Genomic DNA, 19664 nt, shown 5'->3' on the forward strand with positions numbered 1-19664 from the left:
TTGTCTTGCCCTTTCTGCAACTTCCCCCCCCCCCCCCCCCCAAAAGGTTTTGGCTATATGTACACTGTAATGTGTTTTCAGGTTGATAATAATAGGGCTCAGCTACAGGTGAGATTTTTAATTGTTTAGTAAAAAAGACCCAACGAGGCAATTTCTAACAAGCAGTCATATGATCTTCTACTTATACTAAGTCAAACCGTGTTTAAGATGATATTAATGTAATTCTCATAAATGATATTATATGTAGATGAGTCTTGATTGTCATGAAATATTATCTCGAATACACCACATGCTAAGCCGAGAGCGTGATTTACTGCAGAGCATCATGTTTAGTCCAAATCACAACCTTGTATAGCACCAATCTGTGACTGATGGTACACCTTTTTTTTGTTGTTCGATGTTATTTGCTAACAAATATTATTTTATTTTTTGTTGCAGTGTATCCCAGTTCCTGGAGAAGAATCCGTTCTCTGTCAACAATCCTTTAGGCAGTGGAACTAACCCTCTTCTGCCGTCCCCTGCCAGCCTTCAACTTGCTCAGCTGCAGGCTCAGCTCACCCTACAGAGGCTAAAATTGGCTCAGAGTGCAGTGACCAGTAACACAGCTGCTGCGACCGTACTCAGCCAAGTCCTCTCCAAGGTGGCTATGTCCCAGCCTCTCTTCAACCCACTGAGAAATGCCACAATGATGGGTGCTCACGGCCATGCAGGAATGGCCTCTCTTGGACCTGCCATGCACAATGCCCGATTTCCTTCTACTGGACTACCATTCTCTGCCCAAAACCCATCAGCCATGGCACCAAAACACACTCAGAATCCGAATCAAAACTCTATGCCACACTTTGGCAAAGTCATGAGTGGAAATAAACTAGAGGGATTCCACACAGGTTCTCAACCATATGGATCAGAGACGGAACAGTCTGAGTATCACGGCTTCTCTTGTGGGCAGGAAGAATCAGCTGATGGACATTATCCTCCTAAACACAATAATGCAGCAGGATTTAAGAATCAGTATTTTGGCACACATGTACCTCATCATCCAGTGAGCCATAAAGGAGACACCAGCCAGGGGGTCCATAACGTGCCCTCAAACAGTCAGTGGGAATCCTCTCACCACTGGCAACCATCTGGCCAACCGTATGACAACAGAAGCGAGCTGTACAACCCAGAAGAACCAACCTCAGACACAAAATTTAGCCCTTCGAGTACCCCAGTTTTCAGCAGACAGAATAATGGAAAAGCCACAAATTGCGTCTCTTCACTGAAGAATCTGAAGCCACAGGAATTGAATGACTTCCAAGGAATCCCTCCCATTCACCTGCCACACACCTGTACGATGTGCAACAAAAAGGTCTTCAATTTAAAGGTGGGTAACTTGGGGCGCTGTTCTAAGGAACATTAGACATGTTGTGTCCATTGCTTTTGATGGCTTATGGAGGTTGAACATGATAGAATTTTACATTTAACATTAGATTAGAATTAGTCTGTTCTGATTGGTGGGTCACAGTTTGTACTATGTTCACATATGGACAGATCTTTTTTATGTATGCTCATATAACACACATTGGTGGATATGTTGTCTTGTTCTGTTTCACAAAGAGTCAGTGTCTTATACAATTGTTTGTTGGTGTATATTATAGTCCATGGAGCAGTTACAAGCAGGGATAGCCAATTGGAGAGACCCCTCCTGATGCACGCTGACGGGTCTTCTCTGCCTGCTTTGAAAAGTGGGAATCCTACAAATAGTCGAGTTCTAATCTTTCAGCTGGCCTGACGACTTGGCATCTCAGTGAGCAGGAGGGGTAAACCAGATATCAGGAGAGGGTTGATAACAGCTGGGTACTATTTTCTAGGCATGTGACAAAGACCTGATATCAAGGCAGGGTCAGACACAGCAGGTCAAACATAAAGTATATATGCGAACAGGATCTCCCCCCCCAACAAGCAGAGGATACCTGTGGTCAGGGAATGCAGTGTCTGGTGGTACCCCTGTGCACGTGCTTCTCTCCCCTGCACTTGCTCCTTAACCCTTTCCCACTCACAGTCTGTAAATTAACCTCCCCCAGCACAGTGCTGCGGATTCATTAATATGCGTCCTCTGTTTAAGAGCCACGAGGCAACACTTTCTGCAGCTGGTGGCTCTTACTCCCAGCTATTATTGATACTTATGGTCTCTACTGATGATTGGAAACAAGAATGGTTCAGCCATGATATAATGATCACATGCCGACTAGTCAAACTTCATTAACAGAATAAGCCTTTAGCCTGCAAAGTGACACTGCAGCCCTAATGCGATAGTGCTCAGATGTTCAATACTGTAGCTGTCACATACAATTACAGTATTATATAAAATTGAAAACATACTTTTTTTTTATTTTTGTGCATTTATTAGCCTGTAATAAAAAGGAGCGGGGTTTTATTAAAATAATGTTTTGGGGGAAAAAAAGCCTAATATGTTTACAGGATCTGTGATCGTGATGAAGGGCAGAGTTGTTTAGCATATGTATTTATCTACCTTTGCACTGCAGCAGAAAATCAATCCATTGTGTAGACTTTCACTTTGGTTGTGCAACATCCTTTCCTTAGATACTACATACATACATATATACAGTACATACATACATGTAAAATTTAGGTTTGCAAGTTAGCCACAGAATCACGTTACCTGTTGCAGCATGCAAGAAACCCAAACAAATATCACATAATCAGGACTTTTAAGGTACAACCGACACACAAACCCATATAAAATATATATATAAAAAGATCTTTTATACATATTAAATCTTAATACCATAAAAAGCATTAGCTACAGCACAATAAAAGTTATGCTTTTGGACCCGTATACATGCCCTGTAATCACCGCTGTTCACTCTCGTTTACAAATATTCAGGTTGTCAGACAGAAATGCAGCGAGTATTCAGTCAGTCGGCTGTATGTGTCTCAGTGTTGGGACCCCTTACGTCTATGTGTCTCAGTGTTGGGACCCCTTACGTCTGTGTGTCGCAGTGTTGGGACCCCTTACGTCTATGTGTCTCAGTGTTGGGACCCCTTACGTCTGTGCGTCTCAGTGTTGGGACCCCTTACGTCTGTGTGTCTCAGTGTTGGGACCCCTTACGTCTGTGTGTCTCAGTGTTGGGACCCCTTACGTCTGTGTGTCTCAGTGTTGGGACCCCTTACGTCTGTGTGTCTCAGTGTTGGGACCCCTTACGTCTGTGTGTCTCAGTGTTGGGACCCCTTACGTCTGTGTGTCTCAGTGTTGGGGACCCCTAAGTCTATGTGTTTCAGTGTTGGGACCTGTCACGTCTCTGTGTCTCAGTGTTGGGACCCCTTACGCCTATGTGTCTTACTGTTGGGACCCCTTACGTGTGTGTGTCTCAGTGTTGGGACCCCTTACGTCTGTGTGTCTCAGTGTTGGGACCCCTTACGTCTGTGTGTCTCAGTGTTGGGACCCCTTACGTCTGTGTGTCTCAGTGTTGGGACCCCTTACGTCTGTGTGTCTCAGTGTTGGGACCCCTTACGTCTGTGTGTATCAGTGTTGGGACCCCTTATAGGTCCATAGGGACTATTGCTTTGTCACAATGTCTCTCAGCAAATACATTTATGCGTTTCTCTGAGTTGAAGGTAAACAGACACATCACTGAATATTTTGCACACGGCTATGTTGGGATCAGCAATCGTTGGTGTAAAAGGAAGTTGTTATTGTTTTATGATATATTTATCTGAATATATCTGCCATGTAGAATCTGCGTACCGAGAGCCATCTGGAAGTGGAATGGTCATCACTAAGGACATGTCTATGAAGGTTCATCCAGGTCATAGTATATCTGCAAATCAAGACAACCGGACTTGCTGTGTTTTGTTGCAGCTGTCATCCAACCGGCTTCCTCAGTTTGTCGGCTGACCAGCGAAGCGTCTTTAAAAAAAAATGCAGCAATGCCTTGATTTATTTTTTACAGGTGTCACTAAGGACATTTCTGTACTCTGCATCCCATAAAAGTCACATATTACTGGCTGTTAAGGTTGTTCTAGTTGCTGGAGCCTGAAAAAGCTCCTCGGGTGATACTTCTGGCATGCCCTGTAAATAGCTGGGAAGTTTATAAAGCTGCTCCCTGGGTCCAGGTGTTTGCAGCCTCAGTGGAGGCTCTGTGAAGGCCGGTGGAGGCTCTGTGAAGGCCGTCTGTCCACTTCTGAGTGACATCATGTGTTCCTTGTCACAGTATCAGCTGACAACACCTATATCTGGCAGTTGAGCGTGTCACGCTCTCTTACATGTAACCTGTCAGCAATATGTTTGTGTCACATTTCTGCTGGGGAACTCCGACCCTTACAGAGTTGTAGATTTTTGTTTTTATTTAGAGGTAACCGGCTCAGGATAAATGACTGTTTACTAATAGGAGCGCGTGCTGTTCAGAAGCACCTAACATCTGAATTGTTGAAGTGTAACAAAAGCTGAGACATATTGTCAAAAGAAAGAGAACTAGCCAAGTGTTAAAAAAGAACAAAAATTTGCAAATTATTAATAATTGTAAAAAAAACAAAAACAAATACTCCACCTTGAGGAAAGTTGTTTTTTCCCCAGGCTGATAAACCACTAATAAAAATAAGGTCAACATTAGTGGGCATGTATTGCAAATGGACGTAGAGGAAATGGAAGTTTCACACCCCAATATAGTGCAGCGAAGAAAGAGAAAATATTTCCACTATGGGATGTGCAAATGCCCGTAGGGAAAGGGGGCTTTAAAGAAACATTCCAGACCTCACCATATAAAATTTAGAAAAACATTTATTTAGTACATCATCATTGACATGATTAAAATAATGGAATAAAACATATATTGATACATTCACCACATGGTAGCGATGCCGCACAATTCTGAGTCACACGATTGATTTCCAAAGACTACATATATGATATTATATATCCCAACATGTTTCGCCCAACGGGGCTTCTTCGGGGGAGCGAGAAGAATAGGTATGGTGTTTGGAATTCCTCGAGCAGCCAATCTGAGGCAGAGGAAGTATAGAAAATGGATAGGGAAATAATTGTTTGATTCAATTCGGGTTCGGAAAGAAGATGGTTTTGTCATGCATAGGCTACCACGCAGGAGGGTCGCGTCAAAGGAGCACACCACAGGAACCAAGTGATGAACAGCAGCAACAAGCACTAGCAGGTGAAGTGTTATGGTACCCTGCTCGTGAAGCGTGATGTTGTGCTGTTCTTCTCCCAGGTGCCGTACCTGATGAGACCCCCCCAACCACAGCGCCGATGAGGCTTCGAGGGACCGATCACACAGCGTTGATGGAAGCCTGCTGAAACAAGGAGCAAGGAAAAACTAATCTCTCTGCCCCGAGACTTAATAAGCATTTAACCCTTGATGTCGGGGGACAGGGGGACCTCCACTGCAAGGACAATATATTTCTGTCTGGAGGGGGGAATCAACTTTTTATAGAGCCTGTGTGTTTAACAGCTTGAGATACTTCTGAGCTCATTCAGAGTTCAGTGACAGGTGCATTAAGTTCAACTTCTTCTGACCTGCTTCAAGCTGGCTTCACAAATAGACTTGTATGGGAATGCAGAATGCCATCCGAAGCAAACAAATGCCCGTCAGCACTGGCTCCCGAGGTTGGGAAGAGACAACACCACAATTAGGTTTTTAGCGCTGCCATTGGGATAGTCTGCTTTCCTTATAATCAGCTGTAAGGGAAATCTTCCTCATATGGGGACACAGAAATAAATATTCAAAAATATGAATAAAAGGTTTTGTCTGGACTCTCCTATATCAGCATATTGATGTAACAGACAATTGGCCTGATGGGTTTGGTACCAGAATGGCTCGGCAGATGCAGCTTATTGTGTCACAAGTCAACAAATCTATTGCTTGTTGTTTTTGTATCATCCTTGGCAAGCAGCTCGGCTGAGATTTGCAACGATTAGTCTGAAATGATCTTTTATTTACAATCTGGATAAGCGGAGATATTTGGCGCAGGGATACATAACTATAGTACCCTGTTTCCCCGAAAATAAGACTTACCCCGAAATGAAGACCTAGTACCATTTTTGGGAATTGCTCAAATATAAGACCTAAATCTTGCAAGAACACAATTTTACTCTGTGCTGTGTGTCCTCTTGAGAGATTTGGGTTATTCAACATCCCCCGGGATCTTCTTAGAAGGAACGTAACATCACCTCCTGCAGTACGGAAGCCGCAGCCCCCCATAGTAACTTTCCCCAGCTTCTGCATTCACTGGGATCTTCTTAGAAGGAACATGACAACTCCTGCAGTATGAAAGCCGTGGCCCCCCATAGTATTGTCCCCCCAGGTTCTGCATTCACTGGGATCTTTTTAGAAGGAACATGACAACTCCTGCAGTATGAAAGCCGTGGCCCCCCATAGTAACTTTCCCCAGCTTCTGCATTCACTGGGATCTTCTTAGAAGGAACATGACAACTCCTGCAGTATGAAAGCTGTGGCCCCCCATAGTATTGTCCCCCCAGCTTCTGCATTCACTGGGATCTTCTTAGCAGGAACATGACATCAACTCCTGCAGTATGAAAGCCATGGCCCCCCATAGTATTGTCCCCCCAGCTTCTGCATTCAGCATTCCCCGGGATCTTCTTAGATCTCCTGCAGTATGAAAGAAGGGACAAAGGTTCCCTATAAGTTTTATTTTATTGTTTTGCAGCATTTTACCATGGTGGAGGAGGAAAGGAACAAGCAGACAATGTCTTATTTCTACATGGTATGCACAATTAAAAATGGTAAATCAACCAGAAAAAAAATCCAATTTTTGTCAGACACACCACAGCTTAGTTGGTGTATGTTCCACAGCAAACCAAATGTGTTACATTCAGTGGGGGGAATTTATGAAAACTGGATTAGACAGAATGGGGAGCAGTTGCCTATAGTAACCAATCAGCTTCTCTCTTAATTTTGTTCAGTTAAGCTTTAAAAATGAAAGCTAGAAGCTGATTGGTTGCCATGCACATCCGCTCCAGATTTTGTCTGCTCCAGGTTTTATAAGGTCCCTCTATTGTCTGCACACATTGCAGTATGTCACTGTTTTCTTTCTGTATGTTTCTAATCTTTAAGAGCGGCTGCACATTACGGTCTGTATAACATGCGTGTGTCGGTGTGCATTGTGTAGGAGTGGTGTGACATTGTTACAACACATTGCAGTGTTTACATTTATTTTTTTTAAATGGAAATGTCCCACAATGACACTTTATTCATCCCTATGTACAACACGCTGTTTTTTAACACATCTGTGACGGACCCCCGTACCCAGGATGAGTATGTCCGCCGCTGTCTTCTTCCTTGCTGAGGAGATCTTGGAACCTGAAGATCCTTAGCTCCCAGTTTCCCCAGTCACTAGCCAAGGCTCAGTGTAGGTGAAACAAACTCTGCTTTATTGAGCAACTGCACAAACTTTTATACAGCAAGTGATGAAATCAGAATATAATCCCATCACATCCACCTCCCCTCCTCCCAGACCATCGGTCTGCTCAACACCACAGGTGTCCACCTGCTAACGAACTCCAGACAGCCATAGCAGGAGCCTGGCCAGAATGTCATTGTTCTGAGCTCCCTCAGAGTACAATGGGAGATAACGAGGGATGGTGCTGATAGTCTTTCCATAACCAGGTCACACAGCATAACGCACTCAAACATAACTCAATACCAATACACATTTAACTTAACCAATACACATAAACTGATCACCATGTCGTCACAACATCTACGCACATTTATGGCGTGAACAGGGCACAAAGACAGCAATTGTTTTCTGTGTGTCCCTACATTGGTCTTATGTTGATCAATGCAGCTCAGTGCACCCGGTGCGATGAGCCATAAACGTAGAGCGATCTATGCTTCAGTCAATCTTGCAGTCAGCTATTGGAGAATAGCTATTCAGACTTAATTCTCTGCCGAAGTTCACTGGAAATAAAAACTAAAATATGATATTTCACCTGGGGAGGCAGTCTCTGGTCAAACATGAAGATTTTGTATTTAAACTTCCAGAATCAGCATCTTTGTTGAAGTAACTATGAAATGATTTCCTATAAACAACCTTCAGTGACTGGTGGGCCTTTACTGGAAGTGGGTGTGGCCCCAGTTTCCCCATTCTTATAAGCAGGATTCCAGTGTGGTGAGTGCTGTAGTAGTGATATAGCGTGCAGGACTCTACACACAGATACTCCCTCGGCTCTCTGCCAGGGGAGATATGTCAGATTTAAAAGTATCGTTGACATAATCCAGCGGTGTTGACATTCAGAAGCAACTGCTGTATGAAATGGCCAATGTCAGTCTGACCCTGGTCTAACCTGAACTTGGCACCTCTCAGGCATGCCTCATTAGTCCTCATGTAATCAGGATGCCTCGTAGGGATCACAAGGGTCCATGTCACTTTATCAACTTGGCTCCATTCCTGTAAATTCCGCTGAACGGCTAATAGGTAGCCCAGGGAAGTGGAGTGTAGCGGCTGCTGGCAGGTGAGCACAGACGGGGTCCGGTGTACATTCTTCTGCTCTGTGTCTGCATTTCAATCTGAAGGTTCTTATAATGTAAAAGGGCAAAACAGTCAGATTAATGCACTTTGCAAAAGTTTATTTGACACTTTAGTTCCCTCTTGTGATTCCTTAGTGATGTTCATGTGTCTTTTCAAACTATTGCACATATTCTATTGATTCTGTCGCATAAAGAGGAGGAAAATAAACTAAATAAACAATCGCTCCGAGGGAGAGTTTCACGGCAACAGAGACAACGCAAGTCTCTTCTGCCAACCTCTATCCCCTTGCTCTTGTCATCTTTTTTGTGTGTGTGCTCTGCTTGTGGTACATGCATAGTGCGATATACATTCCCGGCTCATTTTCAACATGCAGAGAATAGATCCCAGTGCCAGGTCAATCCATTATGCAAGCAGAGGTGTTACATTGTCAACTGATGCCCTATGGGCAAAGACAACATATGCCATACCCAGAAGAAGTGCCCGGAGAAGGTGGCAGCAGCGACGATGGAGCAGAGACCATACTAGAAGATAATTATGCCATGATGTGCTATCTATACTTGCAGATTATGACAAGAACACCCCCCCAACCTGACCAGGAGGAGACAAAGTTCCACTTCTGGAGGGATACAGAAGTAGTTGTAATTGCAGGCCTCGTCCTCTGTGTTTTTTAAAAACTTTATTGGCCTATACATATTTTGAAATACCTGGCTAAATGGTCAGTAGCTGTGAAACTATATTTATTTATTGCTTAAGTTGTGCAAAACACATTTTGGTTATACCATATCAAATTCTTTGGATCAGTATTTATAAGCATATGTGATGTGAAATGATTGCAGATATAACCCAGTGCTAAGTAAGTATATTGACTAACTTTAGTGCAGAGTTTTCACATGGGAGAAGGACCCTAAATGTACTGAATGCCTCGATTTCTTTCTTTTCCATACATGTTAATGTGTCTATTTTGATGTAGCCGTACAATCTGTTTCCAGTAGCGTAAGATCAAACTGTCTGTATTTTTATTTGTTCACATTAAAGGAGAACTATGACATGAGTGATTTCCACTCACCTCATAGTTCTAGCCGACCTGTGACAATGAGACTGTCACAGGTCGGCTCAGTAGATCGGGAGGTGAGCGAACACATACCGGCGTTCGCTCACCTCTCGATCCTGTCACGTCTCTCTGCCATGACAGGGGGAGGGGCTGGATTCCCCTCTCCCCGCTCCGATCTGCCAGCGCTGACTGGCGGAACGGACGGGGGAGGGTACAGCTGGCTCCGCCTCTAGATAGGCAGAGCCAGCTGTCACTCACGCAGCTGGGCGGGTCTCGACGTCTATGTCGGGATCCGCTCCGGCTGCGGCGTCTCAGTATATAGGGAGCTGTAGCTCGCGGTATACTGAGCTTAGGGTGACGGGAGGACGCTAGTTTGTGTCCTCCCGTTACCCTAAGGAGAACTATGGGGAAAAACACTGACCCCATAGTTCTCCTTTAAAGAAAAAATTATTAGAAAACAAATAGCAAAAAAAAAGACAAACTCTGAGCCCAGAGTACCATTCCATACGGATAGTTGTCTCCCACCTGCTGTATGATATGTATTTACAGTTGTAGATAGACATCCTCACAGGCATAGAAGCGGTTTACATATCTTTGTGCTGTTCATATGGGTCACTTTAGGACTTTAATATCATTCTAAATGTCTAATTAGACGACATTTGTTACTGAGTGTTTGCTGTATTGTCATGTAAATGAACTTTGTTTTCTTTCTCCAGGACTGGGAGCTGCACATCAAGGGCCGGATGCACATTCAGAATGTAATGGCTTACTCTGAGAGGTGAGTGTGAATTTCCTCCAGGTCGTGTTCGGGGGTCTAAGCACAAAATTCACTGACATTTCCTGCTTTGCTTTCAGCGTTGGGATAAACTGCGTGCCCAATTCCAGCAACTCGCCTATGAATTCTGACTTCCACGCCCGGAACAATGAAGGTGAGAGACCCTCTTCTCCTGGAAGTAGATTATAGAATGGATTGCGTCAGTAGCTTCACATTTGGCTCAGAGACTGACGTGCCCTTGAGTGTTGGACATGAGTGCCAGCAAATCCTGGGGGTCACACATGCCAGTGCTAATAACCCTTATCAAACATTTACTCTCCAAGTCCAACTCTCCAGAGCAATTCAACATCAAGTATTTCCAATAACTGTCTCGTTAACTCGTTAGATTATAAAGCTGTCTGAAAGTATAGCTCGGACATGATACTGCAGATGATCCGGATCTGTTGGAGGTTCTTATAGTTGTAGCGCTTTTCTACCTTCAAATGAATTACATTTGTATCTGTATACAGCCTCCTGAACCTTTGCTATATACATTGCCTTTTTATATACCTATTTCAGTTTATATTCATTGTCCTGGAATATAATTTTAGCATTCAGTTAAATGCATATAAAACATATAAAACCCAGCTGAAGGATACATTGTACTGTCATTGTGGGTGGAAAACCTGTTCATAGTGAGGCTGATCGTTCCATCGGTTGATAATATACATATTGAGACTTTGTTCCAACAGCTTTGAAGCCGGAACAGCTCAAAGCTAAGTGCTTCCAGGTTCACACTACACGTGGGCCATCAGAGAAGAAATATTCACTGATCTCCCATTTATATCTCCTCTACTGGTAAGCCGGCAGCCGGGAGTTTGTTCACATGTCAGAGAAGTACACACCATAAGCGCCAGCACCGTAACTATGTATAAAATCAAAATCAAAGTGATGCACTCTCGAGGCAGCTCCCGCTGGTTTAGGGCAACCACAGAACTAGAATACAAAACAAAGAGATGGAGGCGCTCTCTTTGTTTTGTACATGTCAGAAATATCGGAAGGGATAAGGCAAAGTGTAGAAGCAAAGAAGAGTCTTTTCATTGAGCGCATATTTCGAGTTATTAATACAATGTACACTTTAAAGTAAAACATATTTGATTTAATGGCGGTCCTATCGGCTGAATACAGTTTCCTTCCCTTCACTCTCCGGGGGCTCTGTTCAGCTCCGGGAAGAGAAGGAAAGTTAGACCTGTGAAAGCTTCAAGTTGCAACCTGGAGCTTACACAGGGTTGGCACCCTTTCCCCGCACTCATAGGACAGGACAGGGGAACTGTGCTGCCAATACAGAAACATCAGCTATATCAAATGGGAGGAAGGGAAGAGAGTCACATGCTCCCCTATACCTGGCAGTAGTTTTCTTTGATCCCTACGGTTGAACACAGCCATGGGGGAGCAATGGGAAGGTGGATATGTGTTGCTGTGTGGATGCCATTAAAGTTTACCTGTTGTTTATCACTACATGGCCAAAGCAGGGGCTCACTTCAAGGTCATTTTTTATTACATTAAAGTAAATCTGATATAACACTACAATGCATTCCTGTAAATCCTTGCTGGTGGAGGCGCCTGAATTCAATGCAATTCTTCAGATTTAAAGGAGAACTATGGGCTCAAGGCTTTTCCCCATAGTTCTCCTAAGGGTAACGGGAGGACACAAACTAGCGTCCTCCCGTCACCCAATGCTCAGTAAACCGCGAGCTACAGCTCATTATATACTGAGACGCAGCAGCCGGAACGGATCCCGACTTTACTGTCGAGATCCACCCAGCTGCGTGAGTGACAGCTGGCTCTGCCTATCTAGAGGCAGAGCCAGCTGTACCCGCCCCCTCCCCGTCCGTTCCGCCAATTAGCGCTGGAGGATCGGGGAGGGGGGGGAATTCCTGCAGGGAGCCGTGAGTGACCGTCACGGCTCTCTGCAGGGAGATGATGGAGAAGTGAGCAAGCTACTTTATATGTGTTCGCTCACTTCCCGATCTATTGAGCCGACCTGTGACAGTTTAATTGTCACATGTCGGCTCGAACTATGAGGCTGAGTGATTTTCCCTCGCCTCATAGATCTCCTTCAAATCATTTGCTGAAATACACAAAAATGGAATTATTTTATTGTTACTCCATTTGTTATAAATCTATAAACATATTTTTGCTTTAGACCTTTTTTCTGCTATTTGTGTGTTTCCTACAATGAAAATCTCTGTACGTTGGTTCCTCTTCAGGTTTTACAGCGGATATTGATCAGGTGTACGTCACTCCGACAACAGCGATTCCATTCATCCCGTCTGCAGTCACCTTTCCCGGACCACCCATGGGTGCCAAGGTAATTACTCCAATTCCATTCTCCAGATGGTTGTTGCCCGTTCTCAGTCTTCCACATATGTTTGAGAAATGCGGGTTTGGTTTACCCTGGATAACAGATGTTCCTCAGCATTGGCCACTCCAGCTGTTCCAGGAGTGGCTGCTTCATACCTTCCACAGATACAGTGTTACCACCATGTGGAGGGACTGCAGGGCACAACCATCAGAGGGATTCAATAAAACTCTGGAATGTCCAAATAAAATAAACACCAGCTGCAGATGCTGGTAATGAATGGAAGAAGTCAATACTTCAGAATGGAGGCTGAGATTTGCTGTGCTGATGGAACACAATCACACGCGTATTGACGAATGCTTCTAGTGAGAGTTTTATAGATTCACGGACAATAAATGCTCAATTGCAGTTTAAGAAAAACACACCAGACTGACAGCTTGGATCTGTGAGCTTAGACTTCTACTACGATGAACGTGATTTGGTAGAGAGATAGAGATAGAGAAATAGATAATAGATGGATAGATAGATAGATAGATGTAGAAGGATGGATATATAGATAGATGTAGAAGGATGGATAGATAGATGTAGAAGGATGGATAGATAGATAGATAGATAGATAGATAGATGTAGAAGGATGGATATATAGATAGATGTAGAAGGATGGATAGATGGATAGATAGATAGATAGATAGATAGATAGATAGATAGATAGGATAGATAGATGTAAATCACACGCGTATTGACGAATGCTTCTAGTGAGAGTTTTATAGATTCACGGACAATAAATGCTCAATTGCAGTTTAAGAAAAACACACCAGACTGACAGCTTGGATCTGTGAGCTTAGACTTCTACTACGATGAACGTGATTTGGTAGAGAGATAGAGATAGAGAAATAGATAATAGATGGATAGATAGATAGATAGATGTAGAAGGATGGATATATAGATAGATGTAGAAGGATGGATAGATAGATGTAGAAGGATGGATAGATAGATAGATAGATAGATAGATAGATAGATAGATAGATAGATAGATGTAGAAGGATGGATATATAGATAGATGTAGAAGGATGGATAGATAGATAGATAGATAGATAGATAGATAGATAGATAGATAGGATAGATAGATGTAGAAGGATGGATGGATAGATAGATGTAGAAGGATGGATAGATAGATGGATGTAGAAGGATAGATGGATGTAGATAGATAGATAGATGGATGTAGATAGATAGATAGATAGATGTAGAAGGATGGATAGATAGATGGCTGTAGAAGGATAGATGGATGTAGAAGGATGGATAGATGGATAGATGGCTGTAGAAGGATAGATGGATGTAGAAGGATGGATAGATAGAAAGATGGATAGATTGAGCGACTTTCATGTAATGTGTTTTGTAAAGTTCATTTTAGATGCTCATTGACTGAATGCATTCGACCTTCTTTCTGAACTCTGTTGATAAATTCTATGTTGAGCTGATAGCACAGAGCCTCTACTGCACTGAAATCCAAAGCAGTGTTGTCAGCCCTGCTGACTTCTCCCCTGCTGGAATACAGAACATCTGCCTTGTTCTTATCTCCATAACATAAGGGGGAGGTGTTCTGTAGTGTATATATTTTACATATCCTTACAGAAGCTTTCTGGATACAATTACTAAAGCACATTTCATGGTCACATATACTTCTTTTCTTGAGGGTGATATCAACAGAGTCTACTTCCTATTGGCACCCCCCCTGGTGCCTCCTTGGGTATACATGTATAAAAGCTGAATGCGAGTTGTACCCTACTGATGTCAGTGGTTGGGGTGAGGAGGATACACCCCTCTCTGGGCCCTATACTATAAAATGGACCTTTGCCTGTTTTGCTCGGGAGGTCATACATAGTAATTCCACAGTAGCGCTGACTTCAAAAACCGGACAGGGCATGTGACTGATCTGTGCCGGGCTCGCTGACAAATATAACCCAGCGGCCTTGCTTGATGTACTTTCCGCTACAACAAGTATTTCAGTAAATGAGCAGCGTACACCGGCAGCAGTCTATGTCTAATAAAAAGTTTGGATGTTACTATTTCAGCCAAGACAGTGGCGGAGCTCCTGCTTTCCTCTAAGCCCGGTGCTAAGACCATTTAAAGTTCACTCCGGGGGAGGTTCTGAATGTTTGCACAGATGTCAGGATACCTGTCAGCACTAATGAGTGCAGCGAGGTGTCTGGGATATCCCCTTATATCTCACAGCCATTGTAATATATCAAACTGTAATTAGAGTGTATGTGCTGAGCACCACAACAACCTGCACAGAACAACACGTGCAATCAGCGAGATTCACACTGTTTGTGACCAGTATCAGAGCTCAATATTGCCCGATGTATTCAGTGTACCAGATGCCAGAGAACTTCCTGTAGTATGTATGAAACATTTATATACAAGCTAGCATAACTTATATTCAATACATATTGCAGTAGCAGCGCTCCCTTCTTGTTGCTCGGAAACAAAGTGCACCAGGTAATACAACTGAGAAGACTTCAGGGATCTCCTACAAGCAACTGATAGAGACATAAAACCTCTTTTATTAACAACATATTGATCAAATAGACTATTTCCAATCCAAGTAATTGTGAAACTTGATATAAAATGTGACCTTTTAAAGGCAAATTTATTTCTTGTTGATTGAGGGACACGGGATTCAGAGACATGTTGGTTATACTGCTGCCTACAGGGGAATTTGAACACTGGCAAAATAAAAAACAGTGACCAGACTGGTATAGCCCACTCCCAGCATGCCTCAGTTTTTTGCTCTCAATTTGGACCCAACAATTCTGCATGGAACTTCTGTATAACTCTATAGGTTGAACTCAATGGACTTGTGTCTCTTTTCAACCTGACTATGTAGCTGGAATCTATCAGGTCTGTCATGGCCTCCATCCATCAGGGAGACTTTCTAGGCTCTGAAGACATCGAAGATGTGTACTTGGATGTCCCCATTTTTCTAGCATATCAGTAATTCCTTTGCTTTGCTGTGTGTCCCAACACTTGCTGGGCAACATTTCTGGTCCTACTATTCGGCCTTTCTTTGCCCCCTGTGTGTTTTCACCAAGATTACCCCTCTGCTTGCCTTGTTATGCTCTCAGTGTATTTCCGATTGTGGGATATCTGGGTGACCTCCTGTTGAAGAAGCAGTCAGCACAAGTCTTGATGACAATGTTATGCGGACAGTTCAAACCCCAAAAGGGTTTTGTTGGATCCCGAATGTTCAGAAATCAGCGTCTGAGGTGACTCATTTCTTGGAGTATCTGGGCCTTATTCTCCGCTCTCGGACTCTTCTGCCCACAAGTTGGCTGACTCGTCGTTTTTGCATGAGAGCCATAGTGCTGATGGTAAGGCAGTCCTGTTTGCCCACTTAAACTCCAGACTCCTACAACTTGACATCCTGTCATCGAAGGACAAATCAGTTCAGGTTCTGGAGAAAGCGATTCCCTGTCACGGAGGACCAGATTGTCTATGGCCTGATGGCTCACAAATTCAGCTCATGAGTTGGCAAAAGCCTTCCTTCCTATCTCTTGGAGGATTCCCTCAATGGATGCCAGCCAGTCAGGCTAGGGTGGGGTCCTAGACACCTTGTCAGTGCAGGGAACTTGGACGCCAAAATAATCCCATCTCCTGATCAACATTGAGGAGATCTGGATGATTCGGGTGTCTCTACAATGCTGGACATCCCAACTGGTGGGTTATCTGATCAGGATCCAGTCAGACAATACCACGGCATCATCATCTGTCAGGGAGGAACCAGAAATCTTACTTCAGCAAGATCAATACATGTCCTGGGCAGGTATGAACAATTGACAAGCAGACTTCCTAAACTAGCAGTGTCTGGATCTGGTAGGCAATGATCCAGACAGAGAGGGAGGAACCAGAAATCTTGGTGTGATTTATCTCCATGAGGCTGTAGAAGGTAGTTGTGTGCATAGTCTTGCACATGAGAGAATGTAGACAATATCACTTAGGAGATGCTTTCCCCCCCCGAATATTGTTTGCACTGACATTACAGAACTCTGTTCATTTTTGTTCCCGCCTTAATGTCTTCACTGCTTCTATCATGCTTTACTAGCAAACCTACTGTATACCCAAACAGGCAAAGCCAAAAGTGGAGGCACATTTATTCATGTATTTATTCATGTATTTATTCATGTATTTGCTACATACTGTAAATAAAATCAGCACATATTCACCTTTTGTTTTATTATTTTGATGCAACTCTGCTCCCCCAGTGCCTGGTCCTATCTGGTTATGCGGTCTCTGACAATTTGGGAGGACAAGCGTTGTGTCATGATCTGGATCAGGCTCGGAGTCGAGTAGGCAAAGTCGTGGTCAAACAGGACGGGTTCGGTACACAAGCAGATGGTAGTAGTATAGGAGAAGGCAGACGTGTAGTCAGAGATCAAGCCGAGGTCAGTAGCCAAAGGTATCAGGTATGAAGTGGAAGACCATGAGAGTAGTCGGTGAATCAGCAGCCAAAGGTCGGTACACGGGTAGCAGTATGATAGGATTGTATCACAGGAGGAGCAAGGAAGCAAGATAATAGCAGGAGCACAATAATCTCGCAAACAGGAAGTGTAGAGGCATGGCTAAAATAGGAAGTTCAAGGGAGGAGCAAGGAGTTCAGCAGAAACTAGGTTTACCTGAGGATTACACCACAGGAGATAAGGCAAGGAGCTATCCAAGGTTCTAAGGTGGCTCAGCAGGTAGAGCCATCGCCAGACACAACAGAGGACCTGGGTTCAGATCCCGATTCTGACACATTGCAAGACTTTCCTAGCACAGCTACTGATTGGCCCACTGTGCCGACTCTGAATTCCGTGACACACTGCATGCGACGCAGTGCGCAGCAAAGCTGTCAGGCACGGAACTTCGCATGCAGTCAAATGAATGACTGCATCTTCAGGCAATCAGCTTGCGCGGAACAACGGGATGGAGTTTGCATCGTGACACATGGGTTTACACACACGAGCCATTCAGCTGAAGATTACATTTTTCATCTCGGCATTCTCAGCTATGCGAGCTCTCGCAAGTTGATGTGCCAGAAGAAAAAAAAACATGACACACTGCATGTGAACTCCTTCAGTCTCCCAGTTTCTCCTACAAGAGACCACATGGCTAATTCATTGGCACGTAGGATCAGGGCCAAATTAACCACAAGGCAACCTACGCAGAAGCCTAGTGGAAGTCCAGGGCGCCCAGCTACAACCGTCAGATTTCTGCAATAAACCAAGAGGAAGTTGCAGTTGGTCAGAGTTGTGCATCTGCATGTCCACTTGTAGGCAATTGGTGCCTGATGGGCTCATACCCTGTACAGACAGTGAAAATGAGGTGGCTTCTCTGTGCCCTTTGCAATCCTTTTTAATGTCAAAGAGGCTCTGAGGGGAACGGGAGGAAAGCTGCTGCTTTGCCTAGGGCCCCACTTTGCCTTATTCTGTCTCTGGGTGGGATGTGAAATCTCCTTTAAAAAAAGAAAAAGGTGAATTAATTGTGGTCTTTACAGCCAAAGTACCAGCTGAAGTGACGGCATGATCACCCGGATTACCAACAAGAAATACATTTTACTGGCAGCTCAAACAAAATGGACAAACCATTTGGAATTGTGAAAGCTTGAATTTGATGGATATAATTTATCAATCTTATTAGAAGGGTGATTGCATATTTTTACGGACACAGAGCCCTAAATATGATTCACAGCAGCTAAAGTCTTTTCACTTTGTTGTAGCAGACAGATTGTGAGGCCGTCCCTTACGACAGATCTCCTAAAGTGGAACTATACTCACATCTGCTGAAGCGAGGTGCCATCTGTGAGCTCCCTCGCCAGTGTTGTTATCTTTGCCTGGTCTTCTTTTGGGTTCGGGATCTTCTGTCATCTTGATGGGCCACGCCAGGATGATGCAACTGCCATGCAGGAGCATGGAAGTCCATTCATCAAGTCACCCGGCTGATACCGAAATTGTACACTGAGCCGCACATGCGCACAGCTCAGTGTACATTGTCAAGAAGATTGTGAGCACACAGGTACGAATACTTCTCCTCTTCAATAAAATACTTGGCACTTTGCATCTCATAGCATTTGGCTACGGAGCAGCTTGACAAATCGCTGTGGTTGACTGTAGACAGAGGGGGCAGCACTGAGCGTCATTTTAAAGCATTGCCAAGGTAGCAGGGGGTCTAAGCTGCACGTTGCCCAAACTTGTCTGTTTTACTGCACCCTTATAGAGTTGCCGATCTTTCTTCTATCACTCTTTCTTCATTGCCTTATCTTGTGTTTATTCTTTAAGAAATATGTTTTTTCTTCCACTATTGGTCTCTTCAGATGGAGACTTTTTTTATTTAGTTATTTAAACATTAATAAATGATTTAAGAAAACCAATACTATTATTCCTTTAATTCCTCACATCTGATAAATCAGGGTGACCATAGATATGCATGATGTGTTCCAGGGAACAAGAAGGGGATGGTGACCCGGAATGGTCATTAGCAGCCAATGTTGGTGCAATCACCACGTTATTGCATCGGCCCTTCACATCAGGGGCGAGATTGCGTGGTTTATAGTCGTCCTAAGTGACTGAATTGTAGTCCAGTGACAGGAGTAAAACCGTCTGCAGATGAGTTTTCCAGACAGAAGTGTTTGTCCTCGCACAGTAATCCCGAAGATCATCCTGTGATCTCTTTTACACTGATCGCTCCAGGAAAACTGTGGCGGGGAGCTCAGAAATATCTTGTCAGCCATCCAGCATTATGTCCCCTCGGCCAGTGCTCAGGCTGAATGGAGAGACAAATGCACAGAGACGCTCACAGCGAGTTTATCCGAGAGCAGAAAATTATCGCGGCATAATTCCGGAATGCTCACTGTATGATGGGGACAGATATTTTTAGCTGTGGGAAATCATGGTGTAGCAACGAGTTTAATATAAAAATACTATGTGACACGCAGTAAATAGAATTTGCAGCAA

General features: G+C 43.8%; 1 protein-coding gene across 1 annotated transcript in view; it reads left to right on the plus strand.

The window, feature by feature from the left end:
- The window catches only part of RBM20 (RNA binding motif protein 20), a 171504-nt gene that overhangs the window by 120097 nt on the left and 31743 nt on the right, over positions 1-19664 (plus strand). Inside the window, exons 2-5 of the mRNA XM_018562565.1 lie at positions 439-1366; positions 10276-10337; positions 10415-10488; positions 12629-12684. Of these exons, the coding sequence (XP_018418067.1) occupies positions 439-1366; positions 10276-10337; positions 10415-10488; positions 12629-12684 (1120 nt within the window). The remainder of the gene's footprint in view (positions 1-438; positions 1367-10275; positions 10338-10414; positions 10489-12628; positions 12685-19664) is intronic.

Source organism: Nanorana parkeri, unplaced genomic scaffold, assembly GCF_000935625.1.
Source record: "Nanorana parkeri isolate BGI_ZX_2015 unplaced genomic scaffold, ASM93562v1 scaffold585, whole genome shotgun sequence".
Lineage (NCBI taxonomy): Eukaryota > Metazoa > Chordata > Amphibia > Anura > Dicroglossidae > Nanorana > Nanorana parkeri.